General features: G+C 44.4%; 1 protein-coding gene across 2 annotated transcripts in view; it reads right to left on the bottom strand.

The window, feature by feature from the left end:
- The window catches only part of lrrc1 (leucine rich repeat containing 1), a 45,031-nt gene that overhangs the window by 4,349 nt on the left and 12,944 nt on the right, over positions 1-27,738 (bottom strand). For both annotated transcript variants that reach the window (XM_035400704.1, XM_035400705.1), the window contains exons 2-12: positions 22,749-22,866; positions 21,728-21,806; positions 19,720-19,809; positions 12,342-12,398; positions 11,426-11,489; positions 10,811-10,885; positions 8,890-9,034; positions 7,605-7,723; positions 6,748-6,831; positions 1,105-1,220; positions 630-802 (exon numbers count right to left, since the gene is read on the bottom strand). In XM_035400704.1, coding sequence (XP_035256595.1) covers positions 630-802; positions 1,105-1,220; positions 6,748-6,831; positions 7,605-7,723; positions 8,890-9,034; positions 10,811-10,885; positions 11,426-11,489; positions 12,342-12,398; positions 19,720-19,809; positions 21,728-21,806; positions 22,749-22,866 — 1,120 coding nt within the window. The remainder of the gene's footprint in view (positions 1-629; positions 803-1,104; positions 1,221-6,747; positions 6,832-7,604; positions 7,724-8,889; positions 9,035-10,810; positions 10,886-11,425; positions 11,490-12,341; positions 12,399-19,719; positions 19,810-21,727; positions 21,807-22,748; positions 22,867-27,738) is intronic.

The raw sequence follows: 27,738 nt of genomic DNA, 5'->3' as shown, positions 1-27,738 counted from the left end.
TTTCTCACTCAATCAAGGCAGTGGTGAGCACGCCCCTTCCCAGGTCTTCCCTCATTACCATTTAAATTGTTTTTTCCTCAGGCTGGTTTCAGTAACTGGGCTTGCACGCCTCAAGCATTTAAGACCCTCTGCCCTTTAAAGGGAGGGCAACTGGTTTAAAGGCCATATGTGTAATAGCAAAACAGTTTTCTTGGCAGATGGAAGCCCTTCCTCTTCTTATAACGACCCTTTCTTGTCAGATGGCAGAAAGACATTTTTCAGAAATAACCATCATAGGCCAGACTGATACAGAGGCATGATTTTAAGTCAGTGACATTCAGGAAGACGACCACCTTTCATTAAACAGATCAATCAGTTTAGTTTGTCTCACAGCGAAAGCAAGCCACTGTGGGAAAGTTCAATTTACCTCCAAAACATCTTGGTCACAAAAACACCCACGATTACACAGCAGGTTAATATTCCATAAGGAAGCCAATACATGACATCACAATGACCTCACGGCCTGCAGCTCTCTACAGCCCGTTTGACCTGCATGCTATGATTTGGGATTTGTGGATGGCCGACTCTGCGGGGTGGCAGAGCCCGGGTTTAGGATTCACGGGGGGGAGTGGGGGGTGGGGGGTCCTTACCTTTGTCCTCCGGTTCAGAGAGCTGCTGAGGGAGCAGGACACAGGTGAGCACCTTCTCTCCCGACTCGGGATCGACGTCGGTCTGGAACGTCAGCAGCGGCTGGGACTGGTTCTCGGACAGCCAGAGGGCCTTGAGTCGCAGCGTGGTTAAGGACATGGGAAGGTACAGTAGCCTGTGGACGAGACAAAATCCATTTGCCACCGGCATGTTTATATGACAGCCTTTTGTAGAATATAAAAGGGGTACCACACTCGTAGCCTGCAAAATCACTCACAGCAAGCCACATTCATTCATCGATGTGTGTAAAATTTATGAATAACCTGGGGTTTGCCTTCATTTTATGAATCTGCCTGGACATGATTTGTAGTACATCCCCAGGGGACTAAACCGTGCCCCTACTGAAGCAAAGTGTGAGAACTCACGGGAACGCTCGGAAAACCTGATTTCTGAGCCCGACCCTTGCGAGCTGTTTACCTGTTTCCGGAGACGTCGAAGACATGCAGCTCCGTGGCTTGAGAAACCTCAGCGGGAATCCTGGTCAGGCGGTTCTCACGAACACAGAAGACATTCAGACTGCAGCAGCCCCCGATCTGGACGGTGAGCAGCAGGAGGAAACAAAAGGGAAGAACTGACAGAAAGGGAAGGTGGTACGTCTACAGGGACGTGCGCACACTGCCCGGGGAATAACAACACCAAGAATACCAGCCCAACCCTTCAGAAAACTGGGCCCGTCTGCCCAGTGTTGTGGAAAGAGAGATTTTGTTTGAAGAACAGACAGGCTTTTCATGTTTGTCTCTGAAATAAATCACTAAACCTTTTTTGTGAATGATCATATCCAGGTGTAACCACTTTAAAGGTGCACTAAAACAAAATAATATGCATTCCAAAGTTATTCATCTGTTATGTTATTACACCAAACACATAATTAAAAAAAAAAAGTTAGGATGTGGGATGATCAAAGAATTATATTCCCATGCTATGCATTAGACTTTAGCAGCATATTTGAAATAACAGGGGAGAGGATGCTGTTTTAGAAAAAGTGTTTGACAGGAACCTGAAAATCTAACTTTTGTCTTTTTTTTATTTTTTTTATCCCTGCCCAAAGCAATGCTGTTCCACCTCAGGACTGCAGCAGGTAAATGTCAGCTCTGCAGTCAGTCACTGTGCTTCTACAGAGGGGTTAAAGACAGCAGCGTTTAGACCTGGGCTTAAGTGGACCCCCGTTGGCTAGGCTAATGCGCACAAAGTAATCTACAGAGCCTGCGCTCAGACCTTCCCAGGGGTGGAGTGGAATAATAGAGGCTCATCAGGTTAAAAGGACAGAGCTAAGCTGGGCCACTCTTTCCAGGGCATGGACCGTTACAGAGGTAACAAACACATACAATGAACAGCAGCAGAATGACACACGTTAGTCCACCGGGGGGCAAAACAAATTACAGTAGCGTCTGACCACAGTCAAATATGCATCTATGGCTGCATCTCCACACAGATACCTATGCTATCGGTGTGACATACCAGCGGCAAACCAGGGCCTTTTCTACAGAAAAGCCTCCTCTTCTTCAGCAGACCGCACGTACAACAACAGCTCACCCAAGAGCCCAGTGTGTGGCAGACTCACATGTAATCACAGTCACTGACTGCAATCGTTCCACTGTGGGTTCTCAAGAACGGAAGTAGCCAAAGCACTGAAGTGATGATTTCTTCCTCCATCAAAAGCTAGCACACGACCACACCAATCTTGCTTGCCAATTTTTCTGCGAACGAGCACGATACAGGCCGATATATGGAGAAGTTGATCATTTCGTTCTCAAGGTCAGAAGGCAGTAGGTGAAACTGGAGCAGTAGGAGGGGACCACATTGGACTTAGCAGTAACAAGTTACAGTATAGCTGGACTGCGCAAGCCAGACATCACGGAAAGGTAACCATTTTCATTCACTTCAATTTTCCAAAAGGGTGGCGTTTTTCTCAAAAAAAATACTGCTTGATGAACAACAATATCATTGGTTTTTTTTTTAATATACCAGAATAATGCTTTACAAGGCATGTTCCAAGCATGGACCTTTCACTGACTAAGGACTGTTTAGTAGCAATATCTAATAAGAGGTTTCCTCAAGGCTTAATTTTCAATTAAAAGTTCAAATTATGTTTCTCCTGATAACACAAACAGACTGAAACAGATATGCTGTTTCAAATTGCACTGTTAAAGTGAAAAATTTATCATTTGTTCACATCATTTGTAGAGAAAACCCAGGTGTCCTTTAATAAAGAAAACCCAGGTGTCCTTTTATAAGTGAATTTAGGTTTGTTCCATCCAATCGTATTCAACCAAAATATGTATTTTGGGAGTGCTAGCAATGACGTGTGAATGCTGGAAGAGATATGTGAAACAGCAGGTGTGTAGGACCCTTGTTCTTGGCATTGTTCAGACACTGCAGTATTGTGTAATCAGCACAGGGCTCAATTCATACTGCCTCTTCTGGAAAGAGCAGAAAGCTCCAAGGCCAGCCCTCTGGGACGACAAGCGCACAAGTACAAACCAGTAACACAAAGTAAGATAAAAACCAGTGAAAGGAAAAGCAAACAAGCACTGCATGCCCCACCCAAACTCGCATTCAGTAAACACAAAGATACAGCATGCCACGTAACCCCCACACTTCAGCTGCAGTGCTCAATACATGCTACGTGTACGGACAGATGCAAGAACGGGACGCAAAGTGCGGCAAAGCTTGAAGCCATGACAAGACGTGCAAAATCAATGCACTTGCGGACCAAGGCCTTTCATAGTGTCAGCAGACAATGGATGGAATCGAAGACTAACCGGTGTTTCCCACCCTTTGGGAACCAGATTTGAAGGTCAGTGGTCAGCAGGGGTTAATTTTTGGCAGCCCCTTTGTAACTGCAAAAACGGATCCCGTCAGAGCAACGTGCATGCACATCTTAGTGGTCAACAGAGAGCAGACGGGCAGTTTTGAACTTACTGGCAAAGGCTAAAGGGTGATTAATGTTCCCAGCAGCAAAAGGCCAATCGAATGCAGAAGGAGAAGTCAGTTTCATTTTGCTCCACATGCATTCACCAACATTAACCCAAGAATACATCACTCACACAAACACGCACAATGCAATAAAGTTCATAAAATAACACCTGCTCCAATACACAACTACAACAAATTCAATAAGAAGGAAATGACCTTTTCAAACATTAGACCATTAATAACTATAGGCCTATATTATTGATTACAGCTTCAGTACATTTCACTACACAGGGCTTAAACCAATGTACTGCAGATTATTCTAAACAAGAGGTAACAATCAAAACATAGCCGAAATCAAAACAAAATCATTGCGCGCATCATCAAAATCTGAAATACAAAAATAGAACATAAACACTCGATTCACGGGCACCTTCTGCAAAATAACCGTTCAAGTAAGTGGAGCATCCGAAACCATCATTAGTTTTCAATCATTCACCTTCCAAAAGCACACAGAATTTTAAGTGATTCATGAAGGTTGAACAAGGCCACACTTGTTGTTTACAAAGATTGACCAGCACCTCCCACTCCTCTTGCATTTCAGGAAGGCATCTCTAGCAACAAGCCAAGCAGATGAGTTACTAGAAAAGACCTCCTTAGGGGTGTGTCACATGACACGGGCGTTGGGCAACACTCAGAACTTTGTCCTCAGCACCACCTTCAGAGGGTATAGCGGATAGCAGCCAGACCAAAGTAAACAAAGGTGAGATTCAGATTGCTGCACCTCCACCTCCCTTACCTGAGATAGAATCAAACTGCTTGAATTCAATCAATGATTAATGTGACCATCTTGGCTGAAATATGCCTGGGCAGAGTGACCCATTTCTGGGGTATGTGGGGGGGAGGGGGGGTGCACCTCTGCGGCTTTAATGCCAAGCCAATATCTAGAATAGGCATCAAATTTATCGTAATGCAATCTATCATAATAAAAAGTTGTCTTAGTGCCAAACACTTACCTTGCACTGAGAATACTTTGGAATCTGAAGACTCTGAAGTTGGATACACTCAAGCCACTACTGTTTAGATTGATGGACAACCCTTTGTGCGCACACAAAATACACGCTGTCCACCTCTACCTCTACTCTCCCAAATACACACACACCATAGCACCCCCAAGCCATGCAATACGATCCATGGTTCATCTCCAGTGTATCTTTGAACAGATTATGAAAGTCTGTAAAGTCTCTCAAAGACCATCCGCAAACCTCAAACGCTTGACGTTAGCTGACATCAGCTGTTAAAATCCAGCCAGCGTTAGCCCGTTTCTCATTCTCGACTCCGACAGGGACCCGGTCGGCCATCTTGTTTTACCAAGATGAAACTAAGGCCGAGTCTGTCTGAATTCATGCCTACAGCAGAAATTCTGGCACCAGGAAGTGAGAATGACGCTCCACACTGTGTTAGGCGAGAGCGGTTTAATTACGGTGGAAACCCACACACCACAGTACCTGGAGCCCCATCTTTCTGCTGTAAACTCACTGCCGGTCCCTACACACATGCAGGGCCACAGGAGACAATCTGAAACCACAGCACACACAGTTATTTTTGCATTGTGCATGTTGGTCACCAACAAACACTGACCCCTGTAAAGGGCCTTACAGAAACATTAGAAAATGTGGTAAAACACACAGAAAATAATGGTTTTCGATGGAGCCAGCATTGGGAATACAACCAGAGTTGCTCTCGTGCAAGCTTAACATTTTCAAATTTTGCCATATTACCCCTCAACTTTCTCCATGTGCAACCAAGCCCATGAGGCAGGTAGGATTTATCTACAGAAAAAAGAAATGCAAGCTAAATGTCTTCAGTGCCGCCTACTCGCTGTACCCCCAACTGAATTTAGATCTGACAAGGAAAACAAACTGTGTCACATCTCATCTCTTCCACTCTGTCTGTAAGCGCTTTGTAAAAGTCAGCAGCAGGTTCATACTCCTCCTTTTAACTATCCTCCTCCATTCAGAAACATTCTTTGAACTCAACAACACTCTGCCCGGATAAAGCCAACCAGCACCAACAGGGCATCCTTTGCTGAGCAGGCCACTAAACCATCTCCCGATGCTGCGAGACAGACTGTCAAACCAACCAGAGAAGGTCACTGACGAGGCCACCGCTCACCATCAGACTGACAGTAATATTAGAAAACAGACTTGTACATAACAGCATCTGGTATATTATATTCACCCTCACAGCTGTGCCCTCAAATATGGCTGTCTGGAGAGGCTTTCATCCAAACGTAATTTTTTGGGGTTTGTGTTTCTTTAAAATGCTTCAGAAATTAGGCCTGCAAAAACCCTTGTGCCTCACCACGTATCACATAAAACAAATAATACTTCCTAATTTCAATCCCTTGTATATGACAGATGAGTAGAACTCTCAGACATTCTAGGACATTTTCAACCCTTACAATTTGGTCCAGCCGTAAAACAAAAGAACAGACCAGAAAGCAGATCTCAAGTGGGAGTAGTCCAAGCTCATACCAAATATTAGCCTAGAGGACGATATGCAGGTGAGTTCTACAGACAGACTTCCACTCTGCTAGAAACAGGCCTGGGTCTGGGTTTGTGCCAATTGGCACCATGTTCACCAGATGTGAGAGTGATATTTTGAATCATACAAAATACCAGACACACAACACTGGACTGTTTTCAAAGTCCTGCTAGTCTTCTGTTCTGTCCCAAGATAAATATGTTACAGTTTATGAACTCTCTAGTTTTGCAACTATAATGGATTTCACAGGGGCATTAAAACATTCTCCATAGCCAAAGATTTTGGTTTTCCATAGAATACTGCAGATCCAATCATTAACAAACTAAACATTAAACATGAATTTACAATGATAGAGCTGTTGACAGCCATCTTCCATGGCAAAAATCTTAGTGGAGGATTGGGCATATATAAGCAAGTAGCCTAAGTTTTATGTGGAAATTCAAAAAGCTGAGAAAGCTCCTAGCACAGCACTGCAAATATTATTGTAATTTCCACACAGACAATGCCAAAATCAGCACAGGAAAGACAAATGCCCAGACAAATGGTAACATATGGTAGCATTCAAACCAAAGGTTTTTATAAGTACAAAAATATGCATACCTCTTTGGGTAATGATGTTAGCCTGTTGCGATCGCAGTTTAAGTTCGACAACTTCTTAAGTTTTCCAATACTTCTTGGCAAGCTCTAATTAAAAAAAACAAACAAAAAAAAACAGGAAAGGTTCACATTTAGTACATTGAAGATTCCCACAAAAAAAGTGTGAAATAGACTACTTCAACATACACTGAACACATGAAAAAATAAGGTTAATGGGGCCTCCCAGATGGTAAAAAATCATTAATCATGACCCTGCTAGTGCTGACGGTGATGCATACAGCACACTTGGCCAGGGCATAGCCCAGAGAGGGAGGGGTATGTGCAGCGTTACTACATAGGCCTCACACAGGCCTGTCTGCCTGCACTGACCACAGGGATCGAGCAGGCGGGCGGCAGAGAGAAAGGAGAGGAGGCCGACTGCACTCTCTTCTGCAGACACGCACACTAGCCTGCATCCTCGTACTCAACCCCAGCAAAGAAATAAAGGAGCTATTATTATTTACTTTAATATCACTGAAATGCTCACATTCAACGTGACCTCCAGCCAGAGTGAAATAGATAATGAACTGTTTCAGTACATGTAGTTGCTATGTCTGGTTTCACCTAAAAAAAATATAACTCTGGTGTATCCATTCGAGTGTGTGTCAGCACTTGCTTTTGGGACCTTTGAAAGTAGTTCCCCCCCAGAGAGAGGAATGCATATCCAGCACTCTATGGTGGGACCTCTGAAAGAAGCTCTTCCCAGGGAGAGGAGTGCATATCCAGAACTCTATGGTGGGACCTCTGAAAGTAGTTCCCCCCAGAGAGAGGAGTGCATATCCAGAACTCTATAGTGATACACTTATAGCTGCAAAACTCACCAGCAGCTGGTTCTCTGTCAACACCAGTTCTGTGAGGCTCTCACAGTTCCCGATGCTCTCTGGCAGCTGCATCAGTCGGTTCTGATCCGCTTTCAGGATCGAAAGCCTCCTCAGTTTTCCTGAAGAGCGAACATCACAAGACATAAATTGAACACAGAGGGCAGAAAAGCATTCAGATACCATATTAACGATGAAAGACTGCCAAACAGCAATGAACAAACATAACTGTTGAGACTGGAACTTGATTCCTTGGTTTTGTGTAGTAAAATGAAACTGCTGGTTAACAGAGCTGGGTCAAACTCCGTCAGTCCATACTGTAGCACATGGAATCCAGATTAAGAGACCATTTGTACTCAAATTGCTAAAATGATCTGCCTGTTCTCAGACACTGCCCTTAACTAGACCTCATCTCGCCTCTCACTAGAGTCCTACCAAGGGCAGGTAGGACATGGTGAGGCTACCCTCTCAGTGAACACGGAGACTTTTGGCAGGAGTACCCCAGGGATTATTACTTGGTTCCATCCAGTTCTCCAATTACACAAAATCCCTTGGCTATTATTCCTCTCATGGTTTTTTTTTACCGCTGCTATGATACCCGGCTCTTTCTCTCCTTTCCTCCTCTCCTTCATTATCTGGATAAATAATCAGCATCTCGGACTCAACCTTGCCAAAAGCGAGCTGCTCTCTCTCCCTGCCAAATCCACTCCATCTAAGATCCATTAGTATTGATTACACACCAGTGCTTTCATTCCAGACTGCCAAGAACCCTGGCATGACACCAGAGAAAAATATGTCACTCGCTGCCATAGCATCAGTGGCTCAGATGTGGATTCTTCCCACGCAGCATCTAAAGGTTCCACCCATTTCTCACCACCTACACAACCCAGCTGCCTGTCCAGGCGTGAATCACTGCTCATATGGACTACTGCAGCTCTCAGGGCCACCGGGTCTCTCCCCGCTTATTCAGAATGCAGTTGCTCAACTACAGCCGAAGGACATGTCCATGCCTCATCTGGTTTATGGTTCACATTAGATTCAACTACTGTTGGTGAACAATCACTCAAGGAAATTGTCCCCCCTTATATTATCTCATATAAACATGCAAACAGAGACTAACTAATTCAGTCACTCATGCATTCATTCCTCCATTCATTCATTCATTCATGCAGTAATTCAACCATTCATTCACTCACTAAATTCACTCACTCACTGACTAACTACTAATGTATTTGATTACAGATAGATTCTGAGGACACACAAACACAGAGGATTTGGAGGCCCAGACCTATGCCCTCGGGCAGGGAGTCGATGAGGTTCTGTGACACCAGCAGGTCTGTGAGAGAGGTGAGGCCCCCCATCTCCTCTGGGAGGTGCTCCAGCTTGTTCTCCGACACGTCCAGGCACAGCAGACTCTTCATGCTGCCCATCTCCTGCAGTAGGCACACAAATGGACCACTCTTTATCATCACCATGGCAATACTTCCTGATGGCAGGGCCAGGGGTCATCACAGCAACACTGACTTTCTGCAATGTGCCACTAATAATCAATGCCTACTAACACTCCGCCTGTTTTACTGCAATGTAATGCCAGGCTTTTTCACCATTCAGCATAGTTTTCTTTGAGAAAGATCTGAGTTAGGGTGTACAGAATGCCAGACTGCAAAAACAACCAATTATTCTGGGTCTAATTCAGCTATGGTCAGTGATTTAAACATTGTTCTTAAAAAGGCAAGCGTTGAGGTTCACATGAACGTTGGTGTGGACACAAGTAGTCTGCCCCTCCCAGGTCAATGTGGGGGAAAAGTAAGTAAATAAATAAGTGCCACATGGTCATTATAGTCCATGCTACTGTACCAGTATATTCATACACACTTACTGCTGCCATCAACATTTTCACTGATAATCGAATGTTCCAAACATTCCACTGCAATGATGTCCATTAAGAGCAGCATCTTTAGAAGCATACTCTTATAAAACATCACATGGCATTGCGATGCTTCTAAAACATCACGTGACATGATGATTAAAGAAACATCAGTAGACAGTTCCCGAACATCAGAGGATTTGTTGGTCATACTACAGATCAGATCTTCTGTCAGTTTCAATGAACAGAGCCTAACCCTAAATCATAAAAAATTCACACATTTTCAAAGAAAGGTCCTATTTAGAAACTGAAAGGAAATATGCGCCATTTTCCCTGCAGCAGAACTTTACAGAGATTCTGAGAACTAAAAGACCACTGTCGGTTACTGCATGTTTTTAGGCCTGCGATTTAAGTTCAAATTTTGTGCAGAAAATTGAGACTGCAGCTCAGGACCAAACCGCACCATCAAATAAAAAGCTTTTTCAGGCACAGTGATAAAAATCACCCTGTGTTCACACCGAAGGTCAACCAAGGTAAACACGCTTCCCAGCTTGAAGGACGTAATGTGCGACTCCAACGACTACAGGCTGCAGGAGATACTATCCTTCGTATGAAATGTTTTGATGTCCTCACTCACTGTGGCAATTTACCATCCTAGTTGAAAATCGCTAACACTTATCAAACAAGCAGGGTTTTAAGGAAGGGGGGTTCAGACAAAATGCCCAAATCCTGCGCTCTCAATCTGCCAAGCTTATGATCCCTCTTCAGCTGACCAGCTGGACAGCACATTGCATTTCATTCCCAATCCACCTAGTTTCCCCTGGTCATCACTGTGAAAGAGCTCTCAAACTCACAGAGCTCTCAATCGACTACAGGTAAGACTTTCAGTAAATAAATACATAATGGATGTTGAGAACTTTGCTGGTAAACGTATGTCAATACATTGGTTCTGTGCACATTGTTGGGCACAGATATAAAAAAAAATTATAATTTGCATGCATTGGGCACTTTGCTAGTTAAATACAGATAAGCAAATCAGTAAAATGATGTAGGTTACACATAGGTAATGAAATTGATAGGTGAAGCTGGGCACATTCATGGATAAAAGAGGTCAGTTCCTTGATGTGTGGCAAATTGTAGGCTACATATAAGTAACTAAATAGGAGTTGTTGGGTTCTGTTCCCTCTTTTCTAATTTGGTCAGTATTTCCTAATCAGCCATGGCTGACCTGTGACACTCTTTAATGAATTAAAATCATTTTCAATTTTAGTTCCTGAGGACAAAGCCGAGCTTTGGAACAAGACAAGCCAAGCAACATGCACGTGCACTGGGAAGGGCTTACTGCGGGTATCTCTGCCAGTTGGTTTCCATCCAGCCACAAGTCCTTTAAGCTGACGAGACTGCCTATTGTTTCTGGCTGAAGAGGAGAACAGAATGACAAGATTTTAGAGAACGGGGGGGGGGCGGGGGGGGTAGGAGAACATTTGACAGCAGGTGGCTCACGCCAAGGGGGGGGCCACCGTTGCTCATAGCAATAGCTTTGTGGACGAGGGCGGAATGTGAAGTATCTGCTAACATACAAGCACTGATTTACGTTCATATTTCTGTAGCACCTCTTACAATCTTCTCATTCTCTGCCTATCTCTCTCTGTCCAATCAAATAACGAGATTGCCAATAACCCACATACTCGCTCTCTTTAAAGCACGAGCAGGAAAAATGTACTAAACATCATATCACATGATTTGCGAGTTATACTTTAGACATTTCCTTCATTTTTTAGTCCTGTTTAATAGTAGAGTATTATTATTATTATAGTTTGAATACTGCAGTAGTCACCCAATAACCTCACAATACATGTTCCAGTGTGTATGCATGAACAATGAAAACAATGGCTGTACAAAGAGAAACTTGTTAAAACTTGTTCATCTTTCACCTTTGTCCCTTACAACAACGTACCAGACTATACAGCTCATTGTTTCCTACATCCAGCTCCTCCAGTCTGTGCAGCTGAGCGAGAGACCTGTAGAGAAGGGCGGGGCTTAGTGACAGCGAACGGAACACTGGTGTCACAAGAGCCAATCCAGCCACAGATTGTAACACACAACACAAATAAGGTAAAAAGAAACTACAATACCACCAAGTCAGGAGAGTGAAAGATTGTGACAAAAAAATTCAAATAATCTATCAGATTTGTAAACAATGTCAGATACTAAATATCGAATATATATGTTTTCTTTTTTTATAGTACACTCATTTTGCAGCAGCAACCTTGAATGGAAATGTGAGTCAACGAGAGGCGATTGTGCCTGGATGACATCACAATGCAGTTTGTGATAAGCCAATCAAAGAAGGCTGAAACTGGGTGACATCACATCCATGGGTGAAAGACCTATTGTGTTGACTCATTTAAGACTGGGATCTCACAGTAGCGTAAGGAGGGTAACTGCAGTTCATCGTGGGTTGTCATTCTCCTTAGCAAAGTGTGTGAGTGTAAACATACAGTGATGTAAACACAGCAGTGAAACATTCCTCTAACATATGGAACACACATGTCCACAAGCCAGGTCAGTTATACATTCTACATAATGCCCAAAGTCTAATTGGCTCCCTGCTGCTTCAAAGTCAGCAGTTCTCCTCAAATAGCCAATCAAATCACACTGTCTTTAGCTAAGACTCTGTCAACCACATTTTGGGTGGCAATTTAACAACACGTACAGAAGTGGGTTGCCAGATCTGGTTCCGTTTTGTTGTGGTTGTTTTTAAGTCACATAGCAGGGCTGTAGGTTCATGGTCTAAATAACACTAGGGACCACTGGTCCACAACCAAGTCTGGTTAAGTTGCTAAAAATGAATGGGCTCTGGAGATACTTACTCAGGTAAATATGTCAGCAGGTTCTCTCGGAGTTCCAGTGATATCAGGTTAGCAAGACTAAGGAGAAAAACAAGTTAACAGTTAAAAAGGAACAGTTAAAAAGAAACCCATCAAAAGAGGAGAAATGCAGAATATGGGGGAGGGAATATAACTGCCTGAAAACACAATACCCTGCTGTTAGTCACATAAACACTGTTCATTTTCTGAAATTAAAATATTTTTAAACATACTCAATACCATTTCAATAACTCAATGAAATATACACTTTGTTAGAGAGGAAAATGCAAAAAATCCTTGGTAAAGCTTCAAATCACTGAGGCTGAAAATGAATAATAAAAATTTGGTATTATGAAGAAGCTACTGTATTATTGCACATTTTATGACATCTGAAGCCATGTTAAAATGATCACATTCATATAGCATGGTCAACAACGCCCTCATAACCAAAAACCTTTAACACAGACTCACCCCCAGACTCAGATGGTAAAATAAATTCTGTGTAATTGTGTGAACCTGAATGTGCATTATGAACATACGCATGAGATTTTTACACAAACTGAATACAACATATTAGTAGGTTATTGCAGAAGAATGAGTAAAAAGGCGTTTGTCTGCTTTTAAAGACCAGGAAATTAATGTTAGGTTTCAAATAAGGGCATCACAGCGTTTCAGGCACAGAGACATTGAGAATCAAATAACAATCGGCTCATTGTGCTGCCGCACTGCAGTTCCAACCGACACCAGTCCCTGAAGGACACAAACTCCATTTCTCCGAGTCCTCGTCAAAGAAATGAAGAAGACTGGAAAGCAGAAGAGGAAAGTTTTATGGTAATTTATCACCCGGGCTGAGAGAATCATAAAGGCGGACTTGGGGCAGCCGCGCTGGGGCCTTGCGAGGGAAGCAGAGTCGAGTCGCGCGGCACGGAGACCACTCGCAGCCCGACAGAAACCGCACGCCGCCGAAATACAAAATGCCTTCGCGGCGCGCTCCCGGGGGCAGACGTCTGTCCCGCCTGGAGCAGGTCCAAGGGAACTGAGCCTCGCGCGTAATAACCGTTATGTAACGCGTGGCGACATCCGATCCGCGCGCGTTTCCAGGGAGAGCGTCCGCGGCCGCAGGTAGAGCTGCCACCGCCGCACGCACATCAGCGGATCTGTCCAATCAACGAATGGAACGGAAGCGTGGGCAGAGGTCAGCGCTGGCTAGAAACCCAGATGACATTACTGACAAAGACAAACTGAGCAAGCACAAATGTCCGTAATTGGCGTGACGGGATCCCTTCTGTCCGATGCGTGCTAAACTGAGGGCGGAGGCTATCGTGTGTTTGCAGGATAAGGACAGGGAGGCTGGCTTAAGGTTATATTCTTAGGAGCACTAGTGTCGGCTGCAGAGACGTCTGCATCAGGACAGAACAGGAGCTTTCACTAGAAGTTGGGCGGTAGTGTAGTACAATGGGTAAGGACCTGGCCTTGTAACCTGGTAGGACACTGCTGTTGTACCCTTGATTAAGGTACTTAACCTGCATTGCTTCAGAGTGCATCCAGCTGAATAATAAATGGATTAAATGTAAATGCAAATGTAGAACGTTGTGTAAGTCGCTCTGTTTAAGAGCGTCTGCTAAATGCCTGTAATGTAATGTAAAGTCTTCTAATGCGATGACAACCGGATGCAGACGCACGGGAGGGTGAGCGGGGTGAAGGTGTCGCATGTTCTTCAAACTCATACGGTAGCCGGTGCATTTATGCAGTAAGCGACGCCGCAACTGGGCTGCGCATTGTAGTCCTGCGCGTTTGTTCAAAAGAGCACCACCGCTGCAGCGGGTTTAGACCGAAAGCCGGTGCATAAATGGCAGGAAAGCGTAATTTGGTAATCCGAGCCGGGTTTAGCGTCAGCCGCGCTCTCTCCGCGTCGCCCGCTCTGCTGATGAAGCGCAGTCAGGTGGTTCTGCTCCGCTGCATTAGAGCCGAATCAGGAGTGAGGGTAAATACACTCCGACTAAGCCACAGAGAGGCAGGCCAGGGGATTAGCCGGCCAGCAGCGAGGTTTATATCTATAAATAATATCTCTTCGATGGCGCAGCCGTCGCCCGCCGAGCCGTTTCCCCGCGCCACGCCCGTGCCCCGAGTGCGCCAGATTAAGAGGGGCGCGAGGATCTCCGCCGTTCCGCCTGGACGCACACGCGCGACGGCTAAAACCTTCCCCCGCCGCTTCATCGCACGCACGTCTCCGCGGTTCACACTTCCGGTTCCAGGGATAATCTTCCAGCACTTTCTCAATCCCTAGTATCTTCTGTTCTCCCCAATGACAAATCACATAGCCTTCGGTCAATCTGGGGTGATTTGGGGCAGTACAGAAGTGCGACTGCTTCTTATTACTGTTATTTATTTTATCTTAATTTATTCAGGGAGGACACTTTTTCAGAAGAGCCCTGCCAGAGACAAGCAAATCCATAGAAGACACAATATTAAAAAGGTTCCAATAAACATTAAGTTACAATGCACAATATTAAAAGAAAACAAATGACAACATCAACACTGCAGTCCTTCAGCTTGCATGGGCGAATACAATTCGTGCACAGCCAGTGAAGGCAGACTACAGACATCTATCTGATCAACCAGAGAAATCACACCCCAGGAATTACCATTCATTCATTCCTGTTACTGTTTTTAATTCTGTTGTAACATAATGACCAAATGGGCAAGGGGTTACCTACACACAGCTAAGAACCTGGCTTAATGTCAGCCAGCAGGCTGCAGGTAACACAGGTAATACAGAATACACACCAGGACTCCCCAAACCCTGGCTCTGGAGAGCCACCGGGTGTGCTGGTTTCCTGGCTACCGGGTTACTGATTGATCAAAGTAGCCTATTTCACAACTAACTCACCTCACCAGGTTTCTAAATGTGTCACTGATTTTAAAACAGAAAGCAGAAGATTCTGTGCATCTCCAGGGTTAGGCCTGAGGACCCTGATCTACACATTCTGTAGATTAGAAGCTACAGGGTTGTGATTGTATTGTTTGCAGGACCAATTATATTATTTCACTTTTGTGTCTATGTTGCCTTTTCAGACCAACATAGACAAAGCCAACATGTCCGTTTGTCACACCCCCCCCACCTCACAGACCCATAACAAAGACATATTTTCAGTTCAAACTCCATTTAGGCTAACCACCGTACTGCGATCTTTGGACCATGGACAAACTCAAGCCGTGTGTATATGTCAAACTTCCGGGAATGGGCTTCATTTTCCGGAGAATCCGGACAACCGGCCCATCCAGTCTACCGGCCAGTGCCACACAGAAAGGGGCGGGGGGGGGGGGGGGGGGGTCCTACTCTCCTGTCCTGATCACAAACTGCCCAGTGAGTCAGTGCTGAGCGGCAGTTGCCATAATCTGCAAGACTGTTTCGGGAAAACAGATTACAGTCATTTCAATGCAGTTACTGATGAGATTAAGGGTTCTAACAGTGTAATTATGTTTAGCCTTTCCACCTCACTACAAATGTGTGCTGAATCAATCAACCTGTATCGCTGCTAACCGATTATAAGCCAACAGGCATTTTGAAGCATTAAAGTAGAGCCACAGTTCAAGTACCGGCAAGGTGATTGGCTTGAGTCCCATTCCCAAGTGTGTTGAAGACTGCATTAGATGGAAGCACAGCAGATTATGCTGGGTGCATGCTTGGGAAACATGATTATGCAAATACGTGGCCGATAGTTCATGTATTGATTACAGATCCTGTACTGATTGCTGATGGATCAGTATTCAAAACCAGAAAAATGAAGGTTTTGCTCACAGGGCACGGTGACGGACAGTGGTTGTGGACACAGCGCTGCAGTAATGTTTGGTAAACTTACCAACATCGCTTAACCTTACCGAATACGTCAAGAGAAATCAGACTTTCTTTTCCTCATTTTACAACCCACTGTCTCACAGAGAACTGAAGGAGAACCACGTCTTAAGGGAGACGAAGACTTAACTAACTGAATGCTTAGCACTGGCAGTGTTCCAATACCAAATTAAAGTTAGAAGACAACCTGAATGATGTAGGCCTAAACATCTATGGTATGTGGCCTCAGGAAAAAACATTTCTGATAATACCGAGCATTCCATGGACAGTATTAATATAGCCACGCACTCACTCCGGGGCAGTCTGTGATACATTTTATTCCTGTAAAAGCTAGAGGATTAGAAGTCTAGAGAATTAAATAATATATTTCTAAACACTCACAAGGTGAACTGCTAAAAGGGCTGAAGGTGCTCTTTTGTATAGGTCTGCAGAGACCGCTACAAGCACATCAATTAGTTAGCTCCCACCCACACACAAGACAAACATCTAAAAATCAATCTGTAACATATTTTTAAATGTGCTGCTTGAATCGGAAATAGCCTACACATTACAAGGAGGAGGATGAAAGGACATTAACTCATTTTTTCTCATACATAGCGTCTATGTCGCTCGCTTTGCCCCATAATCTTCATAAAACGCCGAACACCATTTCACTGAGGTTTTAACATATCACCATGGTTACCAATAGATCAGCTCAGCTTTATTTATGACTAAATAGAGTGAAAATAGTAGAACATTACTCCTAACACTAATCTACTTATCGCTGAAGGAGGAGAGAGACCTACAGTTGGAATCACTGTCCAACTGGTCCAGCAGTGAAACCAACCAAGTCAAGCCAAGTACTGTGCTGATACCCACACAATGTTAATTTACAGTCAGACCCAGATATCTGTGCCCTCTCAAAAAACCGGCATTCAAAATGTCAGCAAAAGCAAATTCCGTGGAGAGATACTGGTATATCGTCACTGCAGGATAAATCAGATGCAGTTGCTCTGGCACAAAAGCTGACCAACACCAACACATTGAGGAGATGAGAAAATCCCAACACCCCCTAAAAAAATGGGGTTTTGCTGCATGAATCTTTCACACAAATAAGACGCAGTCACATACTGAATCTGAGCTAGCTGCAAAAGTGCTGCAATGTAATGGACAGCCGGAGGTGCAGACTCAACACAGCACGTCACTTCACACACACGTCTGATGGTATTTTCCCTTTTTTTTGTGGTAGCCTTCAGGGGTGAATCTCTCAAGTCAACAACCATGCTTCAGAAGGGCCTTGGTTGTGGTTTATTGCTCTTATCAGACCGATGAGTCATGTGTTCCAGACAACGCATTCAAGAACTGCCATCTGGCCGCCATGTTTGCGCTGAACTCACGAACGATCCAAAATCAGCTGCCTCTAAACTTCACCGCAAAGCGCCAATTCTTAAGAGACAACACAATCGCACACGGCTTTCATGTCTGTGACCACAAGTGAACCTCATACTGAAAAACAGGAGTAAAGCTTGATCTCAACAGGATAAACACATACCCACGGCTTTCAAAATGGCACAACAATCGAACATCGCCAAGAAGGCTCAAGCGTTCATAATGACACAACCCAATGGGACAGCCCAATTCAATCCCTTGTCATTCAATCTGTCTTTTAAAGCGCGAGGTTGAGCAAGTCCAATCATTTTCAGTGAATTTTTTCAATGGAAAGGACAAGTCTGCGTCATGCGACATGAGACAGTCGCTAATCTCAACCATCTAGTTGCCCACCTTATCTTGACAACATATTATTAGGCCCTATATAGGCATAATCTGATGCTCTTATCCAGAGCAACTTTCACAACTTGCAATTCTACATACGGACCATATAAAGCAGGATATTTCACTGAAGCTGTACCCAGCTCAAGGGTTATGTAGAAATAAGTGAAAAAAACAGGAACTTCCCAAACAGGAGTCTGAAGTATTATTGCAATATACAGAGAAAATTACTCAGAACAGCCGTGCAAGAACTGGTAGACCACCTAACACCATCACATCGACAGCTGTTACAGATTTTCTTTGAAAGATAGGAGAATAAGCAAATAAATAAATAATAGATGAATGAAATCAAGCTTCACAATTGCTTCAGATCTGAAGAAACCCATAGGTGTATCTGTCAATCCTTCCACAGTGAAAACACAACTCAATGCTATGGGCCTGAAAGGATGTGTAGCTGTCAAACAACCACTGAGAAAAGGAAATAAACAAAAGAAAATTAGCACTAGACTAGTACACTGAAACTGGATACCTGAGATGTGAAGTAAGGTTTTATGGACTGCGGAGTCTAAATTTTCCACACTTTCCTGATTTTTGCAAGTAAGAGAAGGCAGTAGGCTATGTACGCCCATGAAGCATTGAAAGACAATTTGAACCATGTCTATGAGCATCAGTCAAGCGTGGTGGAGGATCAGTGCAAGTTCTGTGTTGTACATTTGGAACAGGTGATCTGGTTTTGATTGAAGGCATTATGAATGCTGATAATTACAAACAAATCTTAACATATCATGCAATACCCTCTGGACAATGTTTCATTGGGAACAAATTCATTCTACAAGATAATGATCCCACGCACACTGCTGAAAAGATTCAACTGCTGGTGCTCTCAGAACAATGGACTGGCCACCCCAGAGTCTCGACCTCAACATCACTGAATACAACTGACATGACTTTGATCGAGAGAATCGGGAAATGCAACCAACTTCTAAAACAGAATTTCAGATGTGTTTGCTAGAAGCGTGGAAAAATATCCCTGCAGGTTTTCTTCAAGGCAAGTCTCTCAAAAACAAAGTCAAAAGGTGGACACACCGAATACTGAAAGATTTGATATTGTGAATAATTGTGGAGGTTTCTGTGTAATTTTGTTAAATATATCTTTGCAACGTTATTTTTGACACTGAAAAACAAATAACATGCGCTTAATGGCTTATTTGACTGGAAAGTAAATAAAACGAAAGGGTGGTCTCTGACTTTTGCACAGTACTGTGCCCTGTACAACATGCCGTACATGGTAATCAAACCTGCAATCTCTTGATTACAGGTCCAATTTCTCTAACCACTACACTACACGTCTGCCCAGTAATCGGTAACTCTGAACATGCAGATCAAACCTGAGCTCCTCATGATGGCCCTCATTGCTTTCCGCTGCAAAACGAGCAAAAGCAACCCACCACCGGCCTGATCGATTCCCCCGCACCACAACCAGCTTCAAACCATCGGGGGAAAACACATCACGTACAGGACTCTGCAGCATTCAGCTCTCATTCTTTTCCCAAATTGAAAGCCCAATTTTTGAACCACAAAAGATATGAGAGGGTCCACTTTGATAAAGTGAAGTACCCAAAAAAAATGGACTGAACAGTTTAATTTGCCGCCACAGCTGGAAGCCAAGGCTATTAATCTTGTCCAGGGCAGTGGGGTCTAGAAACCAAAGCAGCAAAGTAAATGTAAGAACAGGACTTCAAAAGGGAAACATTTTTTTTAAAATCACACACTTACTTTCCAATGTTTTCCGGAAGGGCCTGCAACGATATATCGTTGATGGAAAGGCATGTTAGGTTTCGCAGCTCTGGAAAGGTCTCAGGCAACCTAAAAAGGGAGAGAATGTGACAAAGATGGAATCAGACGATGAAGGCACAGGAACTCAAGTAGCGGCCCACTGCAGACGGCAGCTCCTCTAAGAGTTACGCATCGCGGCCTGTCCAGGGCCCGGAAAGGTGCTTTGCAGCAGGGCTTGTAAAAGGCAGCCATGCTGCTGGGAATGGCCGAAGCCACCGCTGAAAATGGGACTGAGAAGTGCCGTCTGAGACCGTGAGAGAATCCCTGCAGTGCTCTCTCACGGCGGGAAGGACATAAAGTCGCTGGCAATTTGTTTGTTTCTCTGGCCTCTCGCTGAGTGGATCGTGTCTGTCTGGGATATTCTGGCCATAAGCCACCTGATTTGCAACGATCCCCTACCGTTAGTCAGGGTACCCATCAGTGTTTGTGGGTATGATTGAGCCATTAAGAGCACTGTGTGTGTGTGTGTGTGTGCGCGCGAGCCTGTTTTTCATTAGACAGCGTTGTCCAAAAGCAGCCCACGTTCTTATAAGAAAAGCTCTCTGTAATCAGGTCTCTGCGGAGGGTAAATCCCAAATTTAAGCACGAGGCAGTGAGTGGGTTCATCCCAACCAGGGAGAGGAGAACAGCACCATTACTGTATCAGCCACCGTTACTACGGCAGAGCTGCAACCAGGCTGGCTTATTATACCCCATAGGGGAAGGAGATCATTTAAAGTGCACCTTGTACACAAGTCAAAAATGAAGTTATCATGGGTGGGTAAGTACCCCAAAAAATGCTATATTCAGTGTAGGAAAAACAGACTTGCTAAATGCAAAAGGCCATGTGTTTTTTGGGGACGTTCCTCTTCTGCAAGTCCCCTTTTCCCTACGTTGAATCATTATACCCATTTTCCACTGCAGAGCTAGAACCAGTCTGGCTTCTAGAACCAGACAGCAGCATTCAGTGCTACCACACAAGCTTGTGGGTAATGCAATCCAAAAGCAATTTCAACTTGGTTGCCTGGTGTCACCTCTAAAAGAGAGGCCTCGGCATCCTTGCATTGTTGAGCATTGTGCCGTTCGAATAATGGAACGCAGCAAGCGTAAAATGTCATCAACCAGCCGCCATGAGAAATCTGTGTGCTCACACACAAATCCTCCTTTCATTTCATATGAGCCCCATAGACTCTGGGCAAAGAACTCAGATCACCCCAATGATTAAATGTCTGATATTCAAGCAAAAGTCTACACAAATTAAACTTTACACTCAGCCCAATGAAAATATATCACCCTAAGGTAACAATATAGATCTTGCCTTTGCCCAAACAGCACTGGCACAAAACTCTTAAGCAAAGTTTCTAAGCATTTCTTAGATGTGTAAGAATCCTACCACCCACCACACAACTGGGCAACAATTTCACTTTTAGTGCTTAGTGGTTGGTTTATATTAATCCCATTTCAATTAAATGATTCAGCATCTAAAGATATAACAAGGAGCTTCTGAGGGTGTAGCAGTGCACCGCAAAGCCATTTACACATAACATTCATCAGATAAACAATCTATTATGATGAGGGAGCACCAGCTCTGATGTCATAGCTAAACATTGTACCATTGAACACCCAGCTGACCAGCGAGTGTCACTAGAGCATAGTGAAATGTTGACCCCTAACCGACTGAACATTCCCATACCCTGGGTGACACATCACCCTTTGGAGCTACCGGCTAGAGTCAGCATGTGGCACGGTCTAGATTCAATCAGAGACCATGTGACTCATCTTTGCAACACAGCATGGTGCCTTAGCCAAGTGCATGTAACAGCATGAGTGACTCATCAGCCATATGTTGAATATTAAACTGCCACCCCATTCCCCAAGCAACACCATGACCAAATACCGCACACATTTGGACTGGAAACGATTTGTTTACAGGCTGCATTTGTGCACAGAGCTAGATTAAGTAAATTACCTTGTAAGTGGGTTTCCACTAAAATCTGCTACTTGGAGAGCTTTACAGTAGGAAATACTTTCAGGAATTTCCATAATGTCTGCAAGAAAAAGAGAAAAACATTTAATGTTAAAAAAAAAATCCCCACACAAATCCAGGCTTTGGATTGGATGCCACTTGCTACCCAATAAGAATATTCAAAGGAAGCAGAGTTTGCTAAACCAAGCGAAAAGTTTGCTAAACTTCGTGAGCGTAATGAACGCATTTAGGTATATTTAAATATAGCATGTGAGATTAATTAGGCCATATTTCAGAACGTGCGTCCCTAAGACTGAGGCATCCAGACGTTAGGTAAAGACACGGTCCAAAAGGCAGCACAGTCTATTTGAGGGCTCCTTTGAAAAGCCACAAATTAGAGCCGGCCCACGCCAAACATGCAGAGTTTGACCTTCTATAATTGGCTGATGTAATCAGCATAATTGCCACTCCGCGCTCCTTTGGAGCCCCCCAGGAAGCGCTGTGATCCCTGACCCGACGGAGCGCAGAGGACCGTAACCCTGCACGCACAAAAGCACATCAGGCCGCGCGTTCGCCCGCGTGTAGAACCACGCACAGCATGCAGTAGGGCGGGGGTCCTGCCGGGAGGGTCGCCTCAAACGCTGTTAACACGGCAGCCACCCACGAACAGGAGCGGGAAACTACCTGCGTGGCACTCTGCAGGGAGCCAAATCTTTATGAGGGAATTTGGAAGGAGGCAATAAATATTTTATGCAGAATAGCTTCTAAATTGCCAATTAAGGCATTTTACTTAACCCGTAAAACAAAACAAAACAATTCCTCCAAAACAGAGCTGAAAATGGGTGAATTCTTCAATTCAGCAACAGTGTTCAGGAACTCTGAGTATCCCACAAAGGAAATTGAATGCCAAGCGTTTGTGCTTTTCCATAGATTTATTCTGCCTAGAAAATGAAATGCACACAGAGGCAATTTGAGACGGTAAAACATTCGTAAATATTTGTGTTGTGGGCGTTTGCCCTCTTACCATTCCGGGAGACGTCCAGCTCTACGAGCTGCATGAAGTTGGCGATCTCTGGGGGAAGCCTCTGGATCTCATTATCGCTCAGTCCCAGTTTTCTTAGCTTCACAAGCTGAAACAATGGCTGAAAATAAGCAAACAATAGAAGGAATCAGTGAAGCAGCTACTGGTGGCCCAAAGCAATCTGAAACAGCAGCGAAACAATATGGATTTCACAACATGAACTGGGGTCAGGATCCCCCAGTTCCCTGTGCTCCCGAATCATGGTTCTAAATGAGAAATTCAAGCACACTGGATTTGGAAAAAAAAAGAAAATCAATGAATGAGGTTAAGGTGCCGACTGCTTTAATTTGAGGGTATTGAAATCCATATGGGGGTTTTTTATATATTTTTTAATTTTCTTTTTTGATTTGGCTTTTGTACTCCGCAATTTTACATTTTTAATGAAACTATTGTAGGAAACTCCACAGATACACCAAACAGCGAAAGTATCTGAGTGGCGAAGGAACAAGGTTAATTTAACGTTATCTCGGTTGTCTGAGATAGCGCGAACGTTTTCACCTTTCCTCTTTGCTAACAGACATTCACAGCGGGACACTGCAAGTGATCCGCCAGTAGAGTGGCTCTATACGGATCGCCATCTATCTTGGCAGAGGCAGACGTGCCTCTGGCGTGTGTAGCCTGCATAAATACTATAGTGTATCTTCCTACAGTACTAGTGTATATGCGAGTGACTACGGGGGGAGACATCCTGAGATCAAAAGGAAAAAGGAAGACCCCAAGCTATCAAACAAAGACTCAATCATAACAAAACAGAACATCATTGATCCTGCTTGCGCTGTCTCTGTAAGCATACCACACTGAGTTAACCTTTGTAGCTGAGACACCAACTTGTTCCCCATGACATCGGCTTTCCAACAATACCAAACATAACTACACTGCATTTAAATCTCAGAAAGGTTTACTTTCATTTTCGTCTCATTACAGTATTTTCCTAACTTAAGCAAAGCAAGATTTAGATCATATTGCTTTATAGTGACATTTCATTTCACAAATGCAGGCAAGGCCACAGTAATCTTATAAACTAGATACAACAACAGCCATCTTCTGTAATATCACATTTCCGCCCCCTACATAGTTATAACTCCACATTACAGAATGCTCCCATACGGCACAGTATTAACAAAAGTCACGAAGAAAGAACAGGCTTCAGTCCTTCAGCGGTAAAAATAAATTTCACATGTTGCCAAATGGGTTAAGGGTGAACAACCACCCAATCACCAGTATTTTTACATTCTAATGCTTCTGAATCACACCTGTGTCATTTGTTCTTACAGATAATAGTGACTCAAACCCAGCAGCTGGATAGCCAGCTGTGAGACCAGGACAGGCTGTTCTGACAAAACTGGCTTCCTTGCGTTTAACATGCTACACCAGTGCAGTCTGCAGCGGAATATTTCTGTCACAAAAGCAATACAGACCTCCGCCATTTTCTAGCTGCGCACTTGGCTGAAAAGATCAGATGCAGCAGATCACTCTCGGTATATACCTGCACACTGGAGGCACTGAAGGATTCTGTGAGTGACAGTATAGTAAAATGGTGAGGGAATTGGGCTTGTGACTAAGGTTGTGGCTTCATTTCCCAAGTGAGCCCTGTTGCTGTACTCTTCAGCAAGGCAGTTAACCTGCATTGCATCACTAAATATCCAGCCGTACGCATGGGTTGTACGTAATCAAAAAAAGAAAAGTCTCAACTGTGTAAATTGTTCTGGAATTTTGTTATTGTTATTCCTGCAAGACATTGCCTTTCCGGTAACACCGCAGGGTGTGGTTTGCTTTTCTCTGCACTCTCCTTTCTACTGCGTCACAAGGAATCCTGAAACAGGACACCTGTCAGCAAATAAAGAGCAAATGGAGTGCAGAATGGATTAAAAACCTGATGACTCATTGGGATAATTAAAAAGTCAACTGTTAGCAAAAGCTGTGTCCAGCACACAGAATTACCTTCAGGAGACCGACAGCCCTGACATTTCAACTCAAGCTGTTATTGTTATTACTTCAATTATTACTGGGCTAATATCTTGCACAGCTATAATTATGTCTCACCTGAAGAGCCTGTAGCTGGCAATCAGAAGGCAGGAACCTTTCTTTCTTTAACAAACTAAGTTTCTTACAACTAAATAGTGATGCGCACCACTGTGCAACTTAGGGCAGCGCACAACAAGGAAATTGCCCTCTTTGGAAAGGTAATACTAGATGATGAAGAGGGACTGCATGTTTTTCCTAGAAATACACTGCTGCTTCTGCGCCCAAAGCTGCAAGACCTGAAACGCAAGGATCGTCGGACCATGGCTAAGAACAGCACCAAGTTGCATGGCAACCGGACAGTTTCAGACTGTTTATCATAAAGAGGTAGCCAACTCATACGCTGATAAACGGGGGAGGAGTTAAGGGGGTAAATCAGACAGAGCTTTCCCGAGAACTAGCGGGTCCAGGGGACCCCTAGAGGTGGTTTGTGTATGTGTGTTTGTGTGCATGCACACGTGCACATGCAGGGGAGGGGAGGGAGGGCTCCTTTCTCATATGTTTTTCCTTGCACAAATTATTTCTTGATCTGTGCTGCTGATAAATAACTGAATAGCAAATCGCACAGATTACATGCCGTATCAAAATAAATTGACTTTTAACATCCAGTTTTCACCCTCATAAAAGAGCAGAGGCATGTATCAATGATTAGATCAGTTACTACACAGGTTTCCACATAGAAAAAAATATATATACATGGGGCAATACTGATAACACAAACAAGCGTATTCTGCTCATTCAGCAAAATCTGTACGATCTTTAAATCACCCGGATGGCTGATATTGGACACACATTGTTGGACTGGCGCATGCATGTAAGGAAGACCAGTGTACTTTCGCAGTGCTCGCCCTAAACTGGAGACCAGGGCCCGGCATAAGTCTTTCAGAATCCAGACGCTTGTGCGGAAACCTTTTTATAGAGAAGTAAAGTCATAATTTTGTGGCTGCAGCATACGTTGTCGAAAAAGACACGTGAGCATTTCGTGCACCCAGCTCTATTCTGGGCGATAAAAGAATTCTATAGAAACTGTGGGATGGAGCAGCAGGGCCAGGCAGCAAACTCCGCTGTCACATAAATATCTCTGCTCATAAAGGAGAACACAGGCCTTTTGGGAGGCATATCCACCTCCACTACTTATTCTTTAACGAGCCCCACAGCCGGGCTCCAGTCCGGACCATGCCTGTGTCAACCATATGGACCAAGGGCCATAGCCTAAGGGTTTCAGCCTTTTAGATGACATCATATTCGTTTAGCAGGCAGTTTAATCCATTCCAGAGAGGCTTTAGATGAAAGATAACAAGCAGCTATCAGCTGATTTGCCTTGCAATAGCAACGCTGGTCAATTTAGTGCCTTTAACCTGACTGGGCCAGCTTTACCAGCAAAGACGCAGCTGCTGGGTGGATATACGCAACCGAGGGGGGAGAAATAAAGAGAAATGCGCCCCGGGGCTTTAGCACACGGGCCTGGGCTCCATCAGACAAAGTGCAGCGCGGAGGCTCCAAACACAGGACCTGCAGCTGCGGCGGACGCTGAGCACCTGAGGAGGGAAGTGCACAGATCGGTTTTGGGGAAGCAGCACCAGGTGAAAGGCTGTTCAAACGCAAATAAAAAAAGCAAAGCGACACACAGAGTCTCCACTTCCGCTGGCGAGCGTAAACAAAGGGAAGCAGAATTCAAAGCTGGGAGGGATTCCGGTAAGATGAAAAGCCAGCGGTAGAGCCAGCGACAAAACAACAAAACTGCGCTGTCCGCGCTGCCCCATGCTAGCGGCAGACTCAACTCACAGCGAAGTATTAGAATAACATCATTAAAGCGTTCAGAACAATCATGCAGAAAGGAGAAAACACTTTCCCCAAGCCAGCTTCGGTGAGCTCGGCCTCCAGCACGCCAAAACCCCTGAGCCACCGCAAACACCCAGTGGCCTGGCGGGGTAGGGGCTACTTCGAGCCCAGGCAGATATAGTCATCTATTCATTCCCATCTGCATGACCTACTTGTCACTTCCAACCGCAGCAAGCTCAGCTGTCAATAAAGTGCAGCCTAACTGCCTTTTAAGATGGCGAGCCGGGGTCAGAGAGATGAATTCGATTAGCGCAGGCTCAGGTCGGGGGACCTCTGTACCATGCAGAGTTTAGATTAGCCGTCCCGTCGGAGCGCGAGCGTGACGTTTAACCCTTACGGCAAGGCGCCCGGTTAAACTCTCTAAACTAGTGCTACTCAGCTCTGGGACCGGCAGGACGCAGTGACTGTGGGTGTTTGCTCAAACCGTGCACTACAGCTCCTCATTTCACTAGCTATTTCACACCCTCAGTTCAGGAAGCTCATTAGTGAAATCAGGTGGCGTGGTACCTGGCTGGAGCAAATATCTACATATCTAAATCCCTTTTCCATTCCAGCACAGTCCCTGGGCTCTGTAGTGTAAGTGCACACAAAGTGGCCACATGCAAAAGCATGGCTTCAAAGTCACCCTGAAAAAGCATGTCTGCTAAGCGATTTAAAATGGGATAATTCACATACATAAAAAACATAACCTTTACGTACGTTCCACAAATATTACACTGCTATTTTTTTCCAAGGCAAATGGAAAGCACTGAAACGCACCGTGACAGATGAACCATGCGGTCACAGCGTGGTCACAAGGCCTACCACAATGCAGAAACACCTGATGGTAAACGGTCACCCTGGCAACAGTCAAAATACCAAAACCCCAAAATTCAGCTACCCATACTCATACCCATATTTGGACTGATGTTCATCAGAATACAAATGTGTTGCTAGTAACAAAAGAAAGCCCCTCCCTTTCTAGCACATGAAACATCTCTAACCAGAAACTGAAACCATTTTAAACCACAACAAAAGCTCCAAATGGAAAGCTTGCCAAACCACCAGAGAGGTGGCATGTCACAGCAAC

The sequence above is a fragment of the Anguilla anguilla genome, chromosome 18, assembly GCF_013347855.1.
Source record: "Anguilla anguilla isolate fAngAng1 chromosome 18, fAngAng1.pri, whole genome shotgun sequence".
In the NCBI taxonomy this organism is placed as follows: Eukaryota; Metazoa; Chordata; class Actinopteri; order Anguilliformes; family Anguillidae; genus Anguilla; species Anguilla anguilla.
Note: the sequence above shows the minus strand (reverse complement) of the source record. Positions and strands in the feature narration are given on the sequence as shown.